Source organism: Amia ocellicauda, chromosome 4, assembly GCF_036373705.1.
Source record: "Amia ocellicauda isolate fAmiCal2 chromosome 4, fAmiCal2.hap1, whole genome shotgun sequence".
In the NCBI taxonomy this organism is placed as follows: Eukaryota; Metazoa; Chordata; class Actinopteri; order Amiiformes; family Amiidae; genus Amia; species Amia ocellicauda.
Window position 1 is genome coordinate 51,671,244 of NC_089853.1, and position 18,600 is coordinate 51,689,843.

Here is an 18,600-nt window from a genome sequence, read left to right on the forward strand (position 1 = left end):
CTAGTGACTGATTTTCAACCTATAATGGTTATCAGTTCTTTCCACACATGTGGTCCAGAAGCTAAATTTGGAACACACTGCTGATTCATCTTGATTGCACAGAACAATCTTCTGCACTAGCTTGGGGGAAGTTTTTATGTTGTGCCATCAAATAATGAAAATCAAAGAGTGTTATTTCAATTTTGACTACATTAACCAAATATATTTGCAAGATAGGGGAAAGTTTAGATCTTGTTTTATTCCTTATGAAAACCTACTTAAACATTAATTAATTAAGAACATTTAACATATAAAAGGTTCAAAGACATTTACTACATGGCTTTCATTATTGGTTATAATTCACCTAGATTTGTTTAGCAAACGTAGTAACCTTTTTCATATTACACAATTTCCGAGGATTTTGTCATGGGCTTACTATTTTGATAGGGGGCTGTGGTATATTTTTTCAAGACTTTTTCAAAAAGGTAAAGGTGAAAATGAAATTAAAGTTGACATGCAAAGGTACAGAGGTTATAGTCTAATTAGGCCCTTAAGACTTACTCAGAAACCATAGGCCTTAGACATGTATTGCTAATAAAGGTGTTATTTGACCAAATGGATTGTCAGGGTTTAGTTGAAAATTGCCTGCCAGGGTACAGCTTGCAACAGACAGCTATCCTGCCTCGTAGACCTCTGACCAGTATTTATTTTTCGGCTTTAACATATGTATAGCATAATCCTTCACACATGTTCAATACATTAATTGGACAACTTTAATTTTAGTTCATTATAAGAAATTAAATAAATATATCAAAAATAATTATGCTGCATAATAATCATAAAACACTAAATAAAAACACTCCCTTTTTAGTAAACAACTAAAGGTTTTAAGCTCTATTAATTTCTGTCTGCTTGAACACTTTGAACGTCCATAAAATCAACCACTTAAGAACCATCACTTTATATACATTTTAGTTTAGAATGATAGGCCCAAAAGTAAACTGTCTAGTTCTGAAGTTTAAAAGAAAATATGATTAATGTATGTAGAAAATTTCACAGCTTCCTGGTTTGTACCGTTTGCTTTCTGCTCTCTTCCCCCACAAAATGTTGAAATGCTAATTTTCTACAATTTCTTTACTTTACAAAGTCTTTACTCATACTGCTACTACCCTCTTTCTTGTTTAATGTCCTGTGGAACAATCTGTCTAAAGAACACCCCCAAAATAATTTCCATAACTAACTGAACACATCCTTCCTTGGAGAGTTCCAGCCATGGTGCACCCCTCTGCTGCTCCTTATTGTTATTTTTCAGCTCCTGTATTGTTGGTAATGATGCCTGCTCTGACCCCACTGCACCCAGTGCTGATGTTACAGATTTTAGTTTACTTGCATAAGGAAAGTATATATTTTATTTAGCCACTTATTGTAATATGCCATATGTTTTGTGAAAAGTGTATATTACATGACAACCACAAGTCCCCCTGGTTAAGGGGCATCTGCTAATGACTAAATAATCAATCAATGTGACCATTCTGCACACATAATTGATTTTAAACTTTTTGTAAGTCAAAGCTTGCTTAGGCCCTGGATTCAATTAAACCTTTGTCCCACCAGCATGTGCCAAAATCCAAACCAAAAACTTCTGTTCTTCTGTTATGTACTTTTCCCCTAAGTTTTTAAACAGTGGTAGTAGTTTGAGTGTAACTCAAGTTTAAAGTCCACCTGAGCCTCTAATTTTAATCGCGTGTGGGGAAAAAAGGAAAAGGCAACAAAAGTAAGTTTTATGTAATCATTAAATACCATTCTTAGGACATACTTTGTAAATAATAGGATTATGCACAGACTAAGACGTCATATTCTCTAGCTGAAAGAGCCTATTATATGATCTAGGGATGTAACAGCATGTGTGTGCACTGTGTTAATCATCAAACAGAAAATATGCAGGGATTTGTAATGTAAAAATAAAATGCCTAATAAATAAATATCCTAAATTTCCTTGAAGGAAAAAAAAAACAATAACAGGAGATAGTGACAGCATTTGATTAATGCCATAATGGAGCTGATCTGAAATCACCCATTTGCTCTGGTAGACTAGCACATATTTACAAGGTCTATCCAGGATTACCCATTACGTCCGCATCTTAACCATTCAAGAGGCATTCTTGAGAAAAAATTAATTGTTGCACAATACACTTATCATCCTTCCACTTAACACACAAACCTGACACTTCTGCCTCTGACATGCCCCAGTAATTGTATCTTAGTTCATGGTTTGAAGTGGACTGGCTTAAAAAGGTCTGTGTTGAAACACATTTTTTGAGTTTATCCGTGTGTATGCATGAGTGTTCTGGTGTAGTTTATGCATGGGAACAGAATAAGTCTATCACATCTGCTGGCACTATATTATGCTCATTATAACCCATTTAAATTATCAAAAATTTAATCTTGTAAGCGAGATGCATTTTTCTTGGGCTTTACGCAGGGTGGACTTACTTGTCAATTAATGACAATTACATTCTATAAACCTTGTGAATGTCTTCATATTGATTCCATTAGTCTTATACATATTAAAACACAAAACCTCAAATTCCTCATTTATTACAACTTACATGTTGTACATAAAAACACAATAAACCAGATTACACTTTTAAACAAACTTTTAAATGTTACAGCGAAGGACAGGATTTGTGTTGTCATGAATACCATTCTACATTTAACGTAGTCTGAAATGAATGCAGGAAAATATCAAAGTTCCTGAGTGACAGTATTTTTCTTTTTCCACTTTAACAAGTTTGTACAATTTTAGAAAAGCTCTTCAAGAGACCATCTGAAAGGCCGCAATGGCTGTACATGTCTTGGGCAAAGCTGAACCAATCATAACAAACAAAACTGTCCATTTCTGCACCATTCATAAGACATATCTACCAATCTACAAGTATCTAATGAGAGCAGATAAGTAAGTATATCCATTATTATTTTTTTCTGGCTGAATTAATATGATAATAAAATGCTAATAAAAACCTTTCAGACATTGCATGTCAGACATCTTCTGAAATATTAGTTCCTGGTGTTTGCATTGGTCTAGAGTAGAAGTGTTATGGTCAGCAATTCTGAGGTCAGTTTAAAAGTTCAACTTTAAATCCTCAATAGAAATGAAGACAGCAGCAAACACACACACAGTCTGTTATATCTCAAAAACACTTATTTTCAAGTTTTAATATATATTGTGACTGTTTAAATTTGTGAAAAACAACAAAGTAATTACAGAATTAATATTACAGATGAATAAAATCCTTATTGTTTTAGTTTGCTGTAATTGTTTAATTTCCCTCCTTTTTCAGAAAAGTGAGTTTGCACCGTCTTTACTGATGACGAAATACCCGACAAGGCTGTTTTTTTGTGTTAAAGTGACAGTTTAAAATATTTTTCCATCTGAATTAATGTGGATGAGGAAACTAAAATAAAAATAAAAACCACTGCATGCCCAAAGTCTTATGAAATATTGATTGGTAATCATGGTTCCTGGTATTTGCGTGTTTGCATTGGTTTGGAACTAGAAGTGTTATGGTCAGCAATTCTGATTTCAGTTTAAAACTTCAAATTCAAATCTGCTATAGAAATGGAGACACACGCATACACACACAAAACATTTTAAAACCTAATAACAGTGCTTTTTAACTGGCAGTTCATCATATGACTTTCTAACTATTCGGAAATGTGAAAAAAAATTCTGTAAATACTTTATATTAATAGCACAGATTTACATAATCCTGATTTTGTTTTAGTAATTGGTTAATTTCGTATTTAAATTAAAAAACACAGATCAGGGTGTGCAGCTGTTTCACAGGGTGTCCCCCGGGGGTCAGTGTTGGGACCACTTCTTTTCATGATCTACCTCCTACCGCTGGGCAAGATTATGCGTCATCACAAAGTCAATTTTCACTGCTATGCTGATGATACACAGCTCCACCAAATCCACCATTCCCCTCCCTCCCACTTCCCTTATTAACTGTCTCCAAGATATTAGGAGCTGGATGAGCTCAAACCTCCTCAAATTTAACAGCAACAAGACAGAAGTCATGCTTATTGGCTCTAAATCTATTATTTCTAAACAGCACAACCTTAGTATTAACATTGATGGTTTTTCAGTTCTGCTTTCATCACAAGTCAAAAGCCTTGGTGTCATCTTGGACAGCATGCTCTCATTTGAACCCCATATAAAAGCCATTACCCAGACATCTTTTTTCCACCTCCGCAACATCTCCAGGCTTCATCCTTCATTGTCACACTCCAGCACTGAAACCCTTATCCATGCCTTGGTCACTTCCTGACTGGACTACTGCAATTCTCTCCTTACTGGTATCCCTATTAAACTCACCAATAGACTACAATTGGTCAAGAACTCTGCTGCCAGAATACTCACCTGCACTAGATCATCTGAACATATCACACCAGTCCTTATCCAGTTACACTGGCTCCCTGTGCACTACCGTATCGTCTTTAATTCGCTCCTCCTTACTTACAAAGCCCTTCATAACCTGGCACCTACCTACCTCTCGGACCTCATCCCAGCCTATGCCCCTTCTCGCTCCCTCCGTTCCTCTTCTGCTAATCTCCTCGTCACCCCCCCATTCCGTCTCGCCACCATGGGTGGCTGGGCCTTCAGCTGCTCGGCCCCCAGGCTCTGGAACGCACTCCCCGCACAAATAAAACAAATAGACACTCTCATATATTTTAAAAATCTTTTAAAAACTCACCTTTTTAAGAAAGCCTACCTTCTATAGCCCTATGGCTACATTTTAGCAGATGTTTCCTTTGTAACTGTCAGTCTATGTATTTCTCCATCGTAATCTATGTTTATTGTATTAATTTATGTAGGTCAACTTTGTGTAAGATGTCCTTGAGTATCTAGAAAGGCGTCCCCCAAATAAAATGTATTATTATTTAAAATTAATGTAACTTCATGATTGTCTTCTCTCTCATTTTTGTAAAAAAAAAAAAAAGTGAGTTTGCACATTAATTACTACTAAATAACCATAAAGGCTTGCTTTGTAAATCACTATTTAAAATCCAAAGATTTACCACAGTTGAATGACATAATAAACATATGACACCTAAATATAAAAAATAAGAAATTAAACCTCAATAAATACAATCCCAAATAAAAATAATAATAAAAAAAAATATATATATATATATATATATATATATATATATATATATACATCAGCCATAACATTATGATTACTGACAGGTGAAGTGAATAACACGGATAATCTCGTTATCATGTGGCCTGGTCTGATGAATCACGAGTTCAACGTGTTGACTTGGCCTCCAAATTCCCCAGATCTCAATCCAATCGAGCATCTGTGGGATGTGCTGGACAAACAAGTCTGATCCATGGAGGCCCCACCTCGCAACTTAGAGGACTTAAAGGATCTGCTGCTAACGTCTTGGTGCCAGATACCACAGCACACCTTCAGAGGTCTAGTGGAGTCCATGCCTCGACGGGTCAGGGCTGTTTTGGTGGCAAAATGGGGACCTACACAATATTAGGCAGGTGGTCATAATGTTATGGCTGATCGGTGTGTATATATACATATACATATATATATATATATATATATATATATATATATATATATATATATATATATATATATATATATTTACAAACTGCAAAGGCACATTTGTGAGCACAACTTTGTAATGGTAAATGTATTCCCTCACAATTTGTTTAAATACATATTGGAAAACACAAACATTCATTCATTCATTCATTCATAAAAATAATGACAATTGTTATGCAGATGCATACTGTTCTGATAATTTTGATCCCCAAAGCATATTAATAATTATAATTAATCAATAATATTTAAATTCAGATTTGTCTTAATTTATCAAGTCAGATCTTGCCATTTTAAATGTTACTGTGAAAGGGATGGTAGTGGTTACAAGGTGACATTGAGTGGTGAAAGTGTGTTGTGCAGCCCTGCAAAGGCAGCAGTGGTGTTAAGAGTTCGGGCCCAGTCGGGGTAGGTGGAGAGATTGAAGATGTATCGGCCCCAAGTGTTCATAGCCAGAGAAAGAACAAGAACTCCCATGATGTTCATTACAACCCCAGTTTTCACCTGAAAGACAAAGGCATATCTTCACTCACACTGCACACCCTGCACTTCCCAGCTTTTCTTATAAACCAAATGCAGTGTGTCAGCATTAGCACACCCCTTGGGAATGAAAGGGCATAAGCTTGGTAGAAATGCGAGCAAGCCACCAAGATGAGGTAGAAGGAAAAAAAAAGTAAGGTCAATTAAAGCAAAAGCAAAAAAATGGCAGAGATAATAATGTGTGTTTAAATAAAAATAGAAGGAGAATACTCTTGTATATGCTTGAAGGGGACATACCATGTCTTTCACCATGAGATGGCCAGATGCAAATGCAATGGAGTTAGGTGGAGTTGAAACTGGCAGCATGAATGCATATGAGCAGCCCACAGTCCCAGGTATCATGAGATACAGAGGGTTCACTTCTAGACGCATTGCCTGAAGGGAAGAAAAACCAAGATAAATCCAGGATATTATTATTTATAAAAAAATTCTGTCATTCAAGAACATCCAACTAATTTGAAAGAAATTGACACATAAAAGCCCTTCCTGTCCATGCCTGGTGCAATGTCACAAAAAGAGGAAAATAAGTTACAAAGGGTCAGATTTCTTGTTAAATTTCAGCACAATATCTGGAGGTATTCGTCAGAAATCTTCACCCTCCTCTGAAGCTAGACACTAAACATTGACGCCAATCAACTTTGATGGATGTTGGTGCGTACAGTGCCTTTGGAACATTGTACAACAAGTTACTCCAAGGTTACTGACTGAATGTGGTTTCAAACATCCCACATAAGGAATATTCATAGCTGTGGAAAGATGATAATGGCTTCATTAAGCTGCCTATCACACCAACAGTGACTAAAAAAGGACTAAATCGGATAACTGTAAATGAGGAATGTCCAACCCTGGTCTTGGAGAGCCAAAATCCAGCAGGTTTTATAGGACAATCATTAAATAATAACTCCAAAAGAATAGTAAAAGTGTCCTTGAAAGTACAGAAAGGCAAATGCAGTGGTTGGGGGAAAACAGAGTGGTGCCTTGCTTACCAGTTCAGCTAAAACAGGCAGGAAAATTATGATAGTGGCTGTGTTACTGGCGAACTCTGTGAAGGAGGCCACAACCACCGTGATGAGCAGCACCGCCACCCCCGGGGGAACTCCTTCAAGTGGCTGAAGATGGCTGCCAATCCAGATGGACAACCCTGATTCCTGGGACATGGAAGCAACAGAAATGAGATGAGGACCATGAGGAGAAGTCATCCCATTAGGGCAGTGTTCTTGAAATCCAACATCTAGTACATCTAGTAAAGGTTTTTTCAAAGAAGGACTGCAGGCTCATGGACACCCAGTAGGTCAAAGGCTCTATGGTTGAGCATCAATGCAAATTCAAGCAAATTCAATATGACAGACTAGTCGGCAGGACTCCAGCAGCATTGTGATACAAGGCGTTTGTGGGATGAAAGAGTCACCACCCCTGTACGTCCTTGGCAATCACCATACAGAAAGATATACAACTATCACAAAATGTTGTATTATTGGATACAATACTGATTGTATTACTGCACTTAATGCATTAATGCTTTAAAATGTTTTTGTGTAAACTGCAATTCACCTTGGATAACGGTATCTGCTAAGAAATATATAACTAAAAATAGGCTCAATTTATGCACTAGTTATGTGTCAAACACTCTGACACAGTGTACTTTAAATAGGCCTGGAACTTTACTATAATTTTACTTCTAGGTTATTAACAAAAACAAATACCCAGCTGTATAAATGGGTACAAATGTAAGTCGCCTGGATAAGAACGTCTGCTAAATGACAAATAATGTAATGTAATGAGCAACCAGAGTACTAGAAGCCAACAGTTAGAAACTTACCTCACATCCTTTGGCCATAGCAAACCCCCCACCAAGCAACAGGATAATATTCCATGGAACACATTCCTGAGCTTTTTTCCATGACAAAAGGGGAACATTTTCAGTGTTTGAAGCTTCAAAAGAAAAAAGAAAAAGGATTAAAAACAATTGCCATCTTAAGCTTCTTTTGAGAGTCCATTGAAAGTAACTGTACAAGTATGAAGCAATGCCAGGACCAGATTCACCTGGATTCTTGATGGAAACACATGGGCACATACACACTTTACTCACACAAACAGCACTAAGCTGCACCCTCTGCAAATGTAGACTGATAAAACATCACACAATCTAGTAAAATTTCAAAAGGGCACATGTACTAACATTGTCGCATGTACACAGAAGTGCCTGTTATGGCAGAAGATAGTGTACAGGGAGAAAAGAACAAGGAGACAAAGTGAAAACCAAACTGAACAAGAAAATAGCTATAAAAAGCCAGGACAAATGTTACAGCAAAAGAGTATTCAAGTAGACAATAAAAACAAGGTTAGCACAGATTTGAAAAGTGTTTAATGATTACACTTTAAACTCGGACACCGAAGACATTCACATTCTGGTCTGACAAGAAGGTAGTAAATGATTTCTGCAGTCCCGGTGACTCTGGAATTGGTGTGGCAGTGAGCTTTTAATTTTTAACAGAAGCAAGCAAGAGACAGGGGGATAGCTCAAATCATTTGAGTCCAATGCACAGAGACATGTAGTGAAACTGGATTTAGCCCCTGACGAACTATTAGGAGTAATAGCACCACATCGCTCTAGCTTGCTTGACAAACAAAACGCACTACCGTTCTTCTCACCTTTAAAAGAGAGAGAGGTCATCTGAAAAAGCAGTACAGACTTCATAGTTGTCTCTATGCTGCTCTATGAGTGCAGTGCAAACAGCAAGTATCATATTAGACTGACAGTTGCAAAATAGGTTGTACATATTTTGGAAAGATGAATATATTCCCACAGTCCATCTGACCCATGAGAGCCTTCTTGTACTTCTTAACATAAGCCATTCAAATTCTTTTCATAATCTTCACTATATTTAATTGATAAAACAAACAGGGCTAAAACCTGTTTATTTTCAGGAAGCAAAATACTGGTTGAAAAATAATGTAATGGGTATTGTGGTGCATCTTTACTTAGTTGCTGGAATATGTTAAAACATTATTAAATAGTAGAATTGTTAGAATTTTGAATGTTTTGAATGTTTAATTTTATAAATCTGCACAACTATTGCACTAAATAGAAAAAGGGGGAGTCACTAAAATGAATTACAGAGGTTAGACTTTTCAAATGTAATGTTAGGATCTATTTTCCCAATCTGTATATTTCAAGGACAACATTGCTTTTCAGCTCATGTGTTTAAAGAAATATGTTCCATTATTAACCTGAGATATGTTGTCTTCCAATAATTCTGATAAATGGATTAGCATCTAACCAAAGAGACAAAGGCAGAATTTAGAATTTGCTTTTGCTGCTTCAAAAAGCCACTTTCACTCAGGAGCTGCAGTAACTTGGTTAGTCACCTGACCCTGTCCTTTAACTAGGGATGAAATACACATCTGCAGATACTTACATCGGAAATTAAACCACCAATTTAAACTGGGCTTCTGGGAAGGGAAGAAGAACAAAATGGATACTATGGTGACCCCAGTTACAGCATCTGAGACATACCTACAATAAAATAAATGCAAAACAAGACTGTTATCAACCATGGTTAAGCTACTGTCGGAGTCAGCAGAAGGAAAAGGAGAAGCAGCTCCTTTCATTAATTTTAGAGGTACTTTATTAAGAGAAATGGATTTGAACTGATCCGCTTATTGTATATTTGACAACTAATAGCAACAGAATAGCTACAGAAGAAATTCAGTTCAAAACAAAAACGTCATTCTTAGACAGAAAGGGAGCTTTGTCATGTTGTAGTGCACACATTAAATTTGCAGTCACCGATTGGGAAGGTGCCTGTGTCTTACCCTTTGTTAAATAGCTTTGACCAACCAGGGAAAAATTTAGGATCTCTTGTGAAAAGAAGGATGGCGAACAAGAAGAAAAAAAATCCAATCGCTCCTTCTGCAAACCTAATGGAAAATCACAGAAAGGCCAATGCAAATGAGTTGACAATTCTCTCTCAAGGTTCAAAGGTAGCTAGGAGACAAGTTATTAGTAGCAGTAGTTGTTGTGGAATGTGTCATTGTACTGTTGTATAATATTGTGTGCTAAGCTTTGTAATCTTTAGCCTCACTGCAGCCTGTGGTTAATATAACTGAATGAAATCTGTGACCTTGTGACCCATAATACAGGATAAATCAGTCAGCCATCTGAAAACACTGAGTAAATACTTAACAAAAAAAAAAGGAAAGTTTTAAATAAAAAAAATATATTAACAGGATTCTACAGGTACATTCAAGGTAGATTCTAGCTACATAACAAAAGGATGGGTCAGATGTGGTGTTCAATCATCTTCACAGCTATACATACGAGATTGGCCCCAGTTTTTTATAGTCCTGGGCAATTACATCTCTGGCTTTAGCTTCAGCATCAGCCCGGAAATCTTTCTTCTTTAAACACAACCTTTAAATTAAAAGAAAGAAAATGGTAATGGAAGCAACTATAAGAAGTCACTCAATACATTAAACATAAAACTTATGCAGCTTGAGCACTCAGCACCCCTTCGTGGACTCAAACCGCCATCTCAGACACCCTCCGAGGGCCTGGTCCATATCACTAGGCGCGTTTACACCGCCATTTCCAATTCGGATGAAATGCATCGGTAGCATTTGATCAGGATCAGAAATGGCAGTGTAAACGCTCGGCAATTGGATCAAACGTACCTCTCAGGGAGATGGTACAGATCCGGATCAAATGCATCACACTAGGGTGTTCCAGGGTGATTAGGTTCAGTTCCCTCAGTCTCTCCGAGTAGGACATTCCCTTCAGACCTGGAATAAGTCTGGTTGCTCTCCTCTGAACTGCCTCTAGAGCAGCAATATCCTTCTTGAAGTGTGGTGCACAGAACTGTACACATTATTCCAGATGAGGTCTAACTAGTGCATTGTACAGTCTTAACTTTACTTCCCTTGTTTTAAATTCTACACTTTTGACAATATACCCTAACATTCTGTTTGCCTTTTTTATTGCTTCCCCACATTGTTTGGATGGAGAAAGTGAGGAGTCTATATAGACTCCTAGGTCTTTCTCGTGCATTACGTAATCTAGTTCTATTCCTCCCATAGTGTAATTATAGTGGACATTTTTGTTACCTGCATGAATTACCTTGCACTTGTCCACATTGAATTTCATCTGCCAGGTGTCGGCCCACAACTGAATATTATCTAAGTCCCTTTGAATAGCCTGTGCTGCCGAGATTGTATCTCCTGAGCCACCTATTTTAGTATCATCTGCAAATTTGACAAGTATGCTAACTATCCCACAGTCCAGATCATTAATATAGATTAGGAAAAGCAAAGGCCCTAGTACTGATCCCTGTGGAACTCCACTACCAACCTCACTCCAGCAACTCTTCTAATCGACACCCTATGTTTCCTAAACATCAACCAGTTCATAATCCATCTACTTACAGTACATTAACCTGAATGCCGACAGCTTCCAATTTGAGGATCAGTCTTTGGTGTGGAACCTTATCAAAAGCTTTTTAAAAATCAAAGTATATCATATCATATGCTATCACATGATCTATAGCTGCAGTTGCATGTTCAAAAAATTCTAATAAATTAGTAAGACATGATCTGCCTCATCTAAACCCATGTTGACTATCTCCAAGAATATGGTTTTCATTAAGATGCTCCTCTATTTTCTGTCTAATCATTTTTTCCAACATTTTACAAATAATGCAGGTGAGACTGATTGGTCTGTAATTTCCTGGCTCAGTTTTGTCCCATTTCTTGTGGATTGGTATGACATTTGCCATCTTCCAGTCAGTTGGCACATCCCTAAGTGTTATTTGGAATCTTTGACTTAGCGGCATATAAATAATTACTGTTGGAAATATACCATCTGGCCCAGGTGATTTATTTGTTTTTAATTCTTCTAATCCCTTTAGTACCTCCTCCTCATTTATCCTGATCAGGAGGATAAGATTTGACTGGACTGATTGTTAACCTGTGGCATGTTATCCATCTTTTGTAAAAACCTCTGTGAAATACTAATTTAGAACATTTGCCACATCTTGTTCGTTTTCCAAGATACTTCCATCTTTGCCTTTTATCTGTTTCACTTCATCCTTTATTGACCTCTTGCTGTTGTAGTATTGAAAAAAGCTCTTTGCATTAGTTTTAGCTCCAAGTGTCATGGTCCCCTAGCACTCCCCCTCTATCCCCATTAGGGGCCGCCAATTCCCTGCCTTTCTTAGCACTCTCCCAGCAATCAGTCTATTAACATTCTGGTCAACCATGTGCACTCTTGCTTCCACCCTCTGTTTCCATTGGCCCTGCACCTGCCTTCCCAGTTTCTGTTCCCTTTATAATCCCCTCACTTCGCTCAGTCAGGGCGACGTTTCGTCAACTCTGCCTGCGATTCCAAGCCTTGACCTCCTGCCTTACTTCACAACCACGACTCCGTCTCGCCTTTGCCTGCTCTGTTCGCCCGATCGCCTGACCATTGCCTGTTCCCACAACCACGTCTTCCCCCAGTCCTTGTTTGCCCTGACCTGTCGGTACCCGACCCGCGCCTGTCCGACCACGCACTGCACCGAGAGCTATGTTTCTTTCTATTTCCCTCTTTGCAGCTCAACATATTCTTTGTATTTTGTTTTGTCTCCATCCCTTTTGTGTGTGCTATACAACATCTTCTTTCTCTTTATTTTTTTGCATACTTCTATTAAACCATTTGGCCAATGTTTTTTCGTCCTCAATTTGCTAAGTTTTGGTACAAATTTCTCCTGAGACTCAAGTAGTATATTCTTAAAATATAACCATCCATTTTCAACTGAATCTGTATCCAGTGAGCTCCAGTCTAACTCTTATAAGTGCTGCCTCATACCTTCAAGGTTTGCTTTTCTAAAATTGTAGACCATTGTTTTAGACTTGGGCCTTGTTTTTTTCACATATAATAACTACCGTTGAGGTTCTGCCCTTTAGTTTTGTTGCTAACTCTTTAAATTTGTCTTGCAGAACCTCTGCCCTACCTTTTCCTATGTTATTGGTTCCAATGTGGACCATGACCAGTGGATTCCCCCCAGCTTTGGCCATTAGCCCATCTACTAGTTTAGGGAGATCTGCAACATGAGCACCAGGCAGGCAAGATACCATGCGGGTCTCCTTATCACTAGAACACACTGTGTGATCTACACCTCTAAGGATTGACTCTCCTACTATAACTACCTCCCTCTTCTGGGGGGGAGTAAGCACCATGGTGCTCCGGTGCTCAAATGCCCTCCCATCACCCTCTGAGCTGTCAGTGTCCAACTCAGTGTCCAGCAGTTGGAACCTGTTGGGCAATTCTAGCTCTTGGGTGTCTCTAGGATTTGTGTGCACCCTTTTCTGTGGTTACGACCAACTGTAAACCAGCAGTTCTATACTTTCCTGCTCTAAGGTATCAACTCTCCTAGGTTTTGGCGTGCACACCATCTCTCTCATCGGCTGATTGACCAATTCTTCTATATCCTTAATACAGCGCAGATCAACAATCTGATCCTCAAGATCGTGAACCAACCAACTCATCAACTCAACTCAACTGAATTGGCTTCAATTTAGGCAAACTACAGACAATGCTAACTTCAATTAAGGCAAACTTAACACAAAATGAGCAATGCTAAGACTGGTCTGAAACTAGTCAAAGAACAAAATGGCTGCCTCTCACCTGTCTGTCTGTAGCAACTTGTAAATACTTCTGTCTCTTTATAAATTAGGTCTTAATAATGATTAGCAGACTCCCTTATCCAGGGTGACTTACAATTGTTGTTATATCACATTTTTAGATTTTACCCAATTAAATATGGGCATTTACTGGAGTAATCTAGGTAAAGTACCTTGCTCAAGGGTACAACAGCAGTGTCCCCCCTGGGACTGAACCCATGACTCTCTATATCAGAGTCCAGAGCCCTAACCACTACTATGCCCTATGACCATTCAATAGCCTCCTTTTTCCATCTTTAAACTGTTCTTCCCAGTTGACCAGGTTTCACAGGCACAAGTGAGCACTGGTAGTATGCATTGATCAAATATTTTTTCTTGAGACAAGTGGGTAGATTTCTTCTCAGCAGCATGTGATTTCTTCCAAATGCACTCCATCCCCATACTCTTCACCATAATATCTCCATCTACACCAATTAATTGTCAAAGGTAGACCTAACCAGTTTACTTAGGTTCAATGAAGAGCTAGGGTTTTGTTTACATTTGTGCAGGTCTTTTTGGTTTGGCATTCTGTATCATAAAATGCACTTATTTGCACCGTAAATTGCCTGTGTTTCCTAAGCACCCACCTTAAATAACGCACACACGCACACGCACGCACACTCCCCTTTCCCCTTATGTGACTTAATAAATACACAGAGCTTTAGTTGAAATGTACGATTATACAGTGAGGGAAAAAAGTATTTGATCCCCTGCTGATTTTGGATGTTTGCCCACTGACAAAGAAATAATCAGTCTATAATTTTAATGGTAGATGTATTTTAACAGTGAGAGACAGAATAACAACAAACAAATCCAGAAAAATGCATTTCAAAAAAGTTTTAAATTGATTTGCATGTTAACGAGGGAAATAAGTATTTGATCCCCTATCAATCAGCAAGATTTCTGGCTCCCAGGTGTCTTTTATACAGGTAACGAGCTGAGATTAGGAGCACTAAGATCCTAATCTCAGCTCATTACCTGTATAAAAGACACCTGTCCACAGAAGCTATCAATCAATCAGATTCCAAACTCTCCACCATGTCCAAGACCAAAGAGCTGTCCAAGGATGTCAGGGACAAGATTGTAGACCTACACAAGGCTGGAATGGGCTACAAGACCATCGCCAAGCAGCTTGGTGAGAAGGTGACAACAGTTGGTGCGATTATTCTCAAATGGAAGAAACGCAAAATAACTGTCCGTCTCCCTCGGTCTGGGGTTCCATGCAAGATCTCACCTCGTGGAGTTTCAATGATCATGAGAACGGTGAGGAATCAGCCCAGAACTACACGGGAGGATCTTGTTAATGATCTCAAGACAGCTGGGACCATAGTCACCAAGAAAACAATTGGCTACGCCGTGAAGGACTGTAATCCTGCAGCGCCCGCAAGGTCCCCCTGCTCAAGAAAGCACATGTACAGGCCCAATGAACATCTGAATGATTCAGAGGAGAACTGGGTGAAAGTGTTGTGGTCAGATGAGACCAAAATCGAGCTCTTTGGCATCAACTCAACTTGCCGTGTTTGGAGGAGGAGGAATGACCCCAAGAACACCATCCCCACCGTCAAACATGGAGGTGGAAACATTATGCTTTGGGGGGTTTTTCTGCTAAGGGGACGGACAACTGCACCGCATCAAAGGGACGATGGACGGGGCCATGTACCGTCAAATCTTGGGTGAAAACCTCCTTCCCTCAGCCAGGGCATTGAAAATGGGTCGTGGATGGGTATTCCAGCATGACAGTGACCCAAAACACACAGCCAAGGCAACAAAGGAGTGGCTCAAGAAGAAGCACATTAAGGTCCTGGAGTGGCCTAGCCAGTCTCCAGATCTTAATCCCATAGAAAATCTGTGGAGGGAGCTGAAGGTTCGAGTTGCCAAACGTCAGCCTCGAAACCTTAATGACTTGGAGAGGATCTGCAAAGAGGAGTGGGACAAAATCCCTCCTGAGATGTGTGCAAACCTGGTGGCCAACTAAAAGAAACGTCTAACCTCTGTGATTGCCAACAAGGGTTTTGCCACCAGGTACCAAGTCGAAGGGGTCAAATACTTATTTCCCTCATTAACATGCAAATCAATTTATAATTTTTTTGAAATGCGTTTTTCTGGATTTGTTTATTGTTATTCTGTCTCTCACTGTTAAAATACACCTACCATTAAAATTATAGACTGATCATTTCTTTGTCAGTGGGCAAACGTCCAAAATCAGCAGGGGATCAAATACTTTTTTCCCTCACTGTATGCATTGTTTGTGTGTGTATATACAACGATCAGCCATAACATTATGACCACTGACAGGTGAAGTGAGTAACACTGGTCATCTCATTATCATGGCACCTGTCAGTGGGTGGGATATATTAGGCAGCAAGTGAACATTCTGTCCTCAAAGTTGATCTATTAGAAGCAGGAAAAATGGGCAAGTGTAAGGATCTGAGGGACTTTGACAAGGGACAAATTGTGATGGTGGGTCAGAGCATCTCCAAAACTGCAGCTCTTGTGGGGTGTTCCAAGTTTGCAGTGGTCAGTACCTATCAAAAGTGGTACAAGGAAGGAAAAGTGATGAACTGGCAACAGGGTCATGGGCGGCCAAGGCTCATTGATGCATGTGGGGAACGAAGGCTGGCCCGTGTGGTCTGATCCAACAGACAAGCTCTGTAGCTCAAATTGCTGAAAAGGTTCATGATAGAAAGGTGTCAGAACACACAGTGCATCGCAGTTTGTTGCGTATGGGGCTGCAAAGCCGCAGACCAGTCAGGGTGCCCATGCTGACCCCTGTCCACTGCCAAAAGCGCCTACAATGGGCACTGGAGCATCAGAACTGGACCACAGAGCAATAGAAGAAGGTGGCCTGGTCTGATGAATCACAAGTTCAAGGTGTTGACTTGGCCTCCAAATTCCCCAGATCTCAATCCAATCGAGCATCTGTGGGATGTACTGGACAAACAAGTCCGATCCATGGAAGCCCCACCTCGCAACTTACAGGACTTAAAGGATCTGCTGCTAACGTCTTGGTGCCAGATACCACAGCACACCTTCAGAGGTCTAATGGAGTTCATGCCTGGACTGGTCAGGGCTGTTTTGGCGGCAAAAGGGGGACCTACACAATATTAGGCAGGTGGTCATAATGTTATGGCTGATCGGTGTATATACAGTGGCAAGAAATTGTATGTGAACCCTTTGGAACTACCTGGATTTCTGCATAAATTGGTCATAAAATGTGATCTGATCTTCATCTAAGTCACAACAATAGACAAACACAGTCTGCTTAAACTAATAACACACAAACAATTATATGTTTTCATGTCTTTATTGAACACACTGTGTAAACATTCACAGTGCAGGGTGGAATAAGTATGTGAACCCTTGGATTTAATAACTGGTTGACACTCCTTTGGCTGCAATAACCTCAACCAAACATTTGCTGTATTTGCAGATCAGACCAGCACAATGGTTAGGAGGAATTCCGGAGCATTCCTCTTTACAAAATTGTTTCAGTTCAGCAATATTCTTGGGATGTCTGGTGTGAACCGTTCTCTTGAGGTCACGCCACAGCACCTCAGTTGGGTTGAGGTCTGGACTATGACTGGGCCACTCTAGAAGGAGTATTTTCTTCTGCTGAAGCGCTTCTGTTGTTGATTTACTTCAGTGCTTTGGGTCGTTGTCCTGTTGCATCACCCAACTTCTGTTGAGCTTCAATTCGCGGACAGATGGCCTTACATTCGCCTGCAAAATGTCTTGATAAACTTGGGAATTCATTTTTCCATCGATAAAAGCAGCCTGTCCAGGCCCTGAGGCATCAAAGCAGCCCCAAACCATGATGGCCTCTCCACCATACTTCACAACTGGGATAAGGTTTTAATGTCGGTGTGCTGTGCCTTTTTTCCTCCACACAGTTTTTTGTGTTCTTTCCAAACAACTCAACATTGGATTCATCTGTCCACAGAATATCTTGCCAGTAGTGATGTGGAACATCCAGGTGCTCTTTTGCGAACTTGCAGCACTGTTTTTTTTTATAGACGTGGCTTCCTCCCTGGTGTCCTCCCATGAACTCCATTCTTGTTTAGTGTTTTATGTATCGTAGACTCATCAGCAGAGATGTTAGCATGTTCCAGACATTTCTTTAAATCTTTAGCTGACACTAGGATTCTTCTTATTTCTTCTCATTGAGCATTCTGCACTGTGCTCTTGCAGTCATCTTCGCAGAACAGCCACTCATAGGGAGAGTAGCAACAGTGCTGAACTTTCTCCATTTATAGACAATTTGTCTTACCATGGACTGATGGATATCAAGGCTTTTAGAGATACTTTTGTAACCCTTTCCAGCTTTATGCAAGTCAACAATTCTTAATCTTAGGTCTTCTGAGATCTCTTTTGTTCGAGACATGGTTCACATCAGGCAATGCTTCTGAGAATAGCAAACTAAAAATTTGTGAGTGATTTTCATAAGGCAGGGCAGGTCTAACCAACCCTTTCCAATCTCGTCTCATTGATTGGCCTCCAGGTTAGTTGCCTCCTAACTCCAATTAGCTTTTTGGAGATTTTTTAGCCTAGGGGTTCACATAGTTATTCCACCCTGCACTGTGAATGTTTAAATTATGTATTCAATATAGACAAGAAAAATACAATGATGTGTGTTATTAGTTTTAGCAGACTGTGTTTGTTATATATATATATATATATATATATATATATATATATATATATATATATATATATATATATATATATATATATAATTTAAAATATTTTGTTTTGTGGTATG

The 18,600-nt window shown here is 39.1% G+C and overlaps 1 protein-coding gene across 1 annotated transcript in view; it reads right to left on the reverse strand.

The window, feature by feature from the left end:
* Positions 1–2,561: 2,561 nt before the first annotated feature.
* The window catches only part of slc13a3 (solute carrier family 13 member 3), a 38,721-nt gene continuing 22,682 nt past the window's right edge, over positions 2,562–18,600 (reverse strand). Inside the window, exons 7-13 of the mRNA XM_066702713.1 lie at positions 10,468–10,560; positions 9,963–10,067; positions 9,566–9,663; positions 7,966–8,078; positions 7,133–7,294; positions 6,384–6,521; positions 2,562–6,110 (exon numbers count right to left, since the gene is read on the reverse strand). Coding sequence (XP_066558810.1) covers positions 5,931–6,110; positions 6,384–6,521; positions 7,133–7,294; positions 7,966–8,078; positions 9,566–9,663; positions 9,963–10,067; positions 10,468–10,560 — 889 coding nt within the window. The 3' untranslated portion in view covers positions 2,562–5,930. The remainder of the gene's footprint in view (positions 6,111–6,383; positions 6,522–7,132; positions 7,295–7,965; positions 8,079–9,565; positions 9,664–9,962; positions 10,068–10,467; positions 10,561–18,600) is intronic.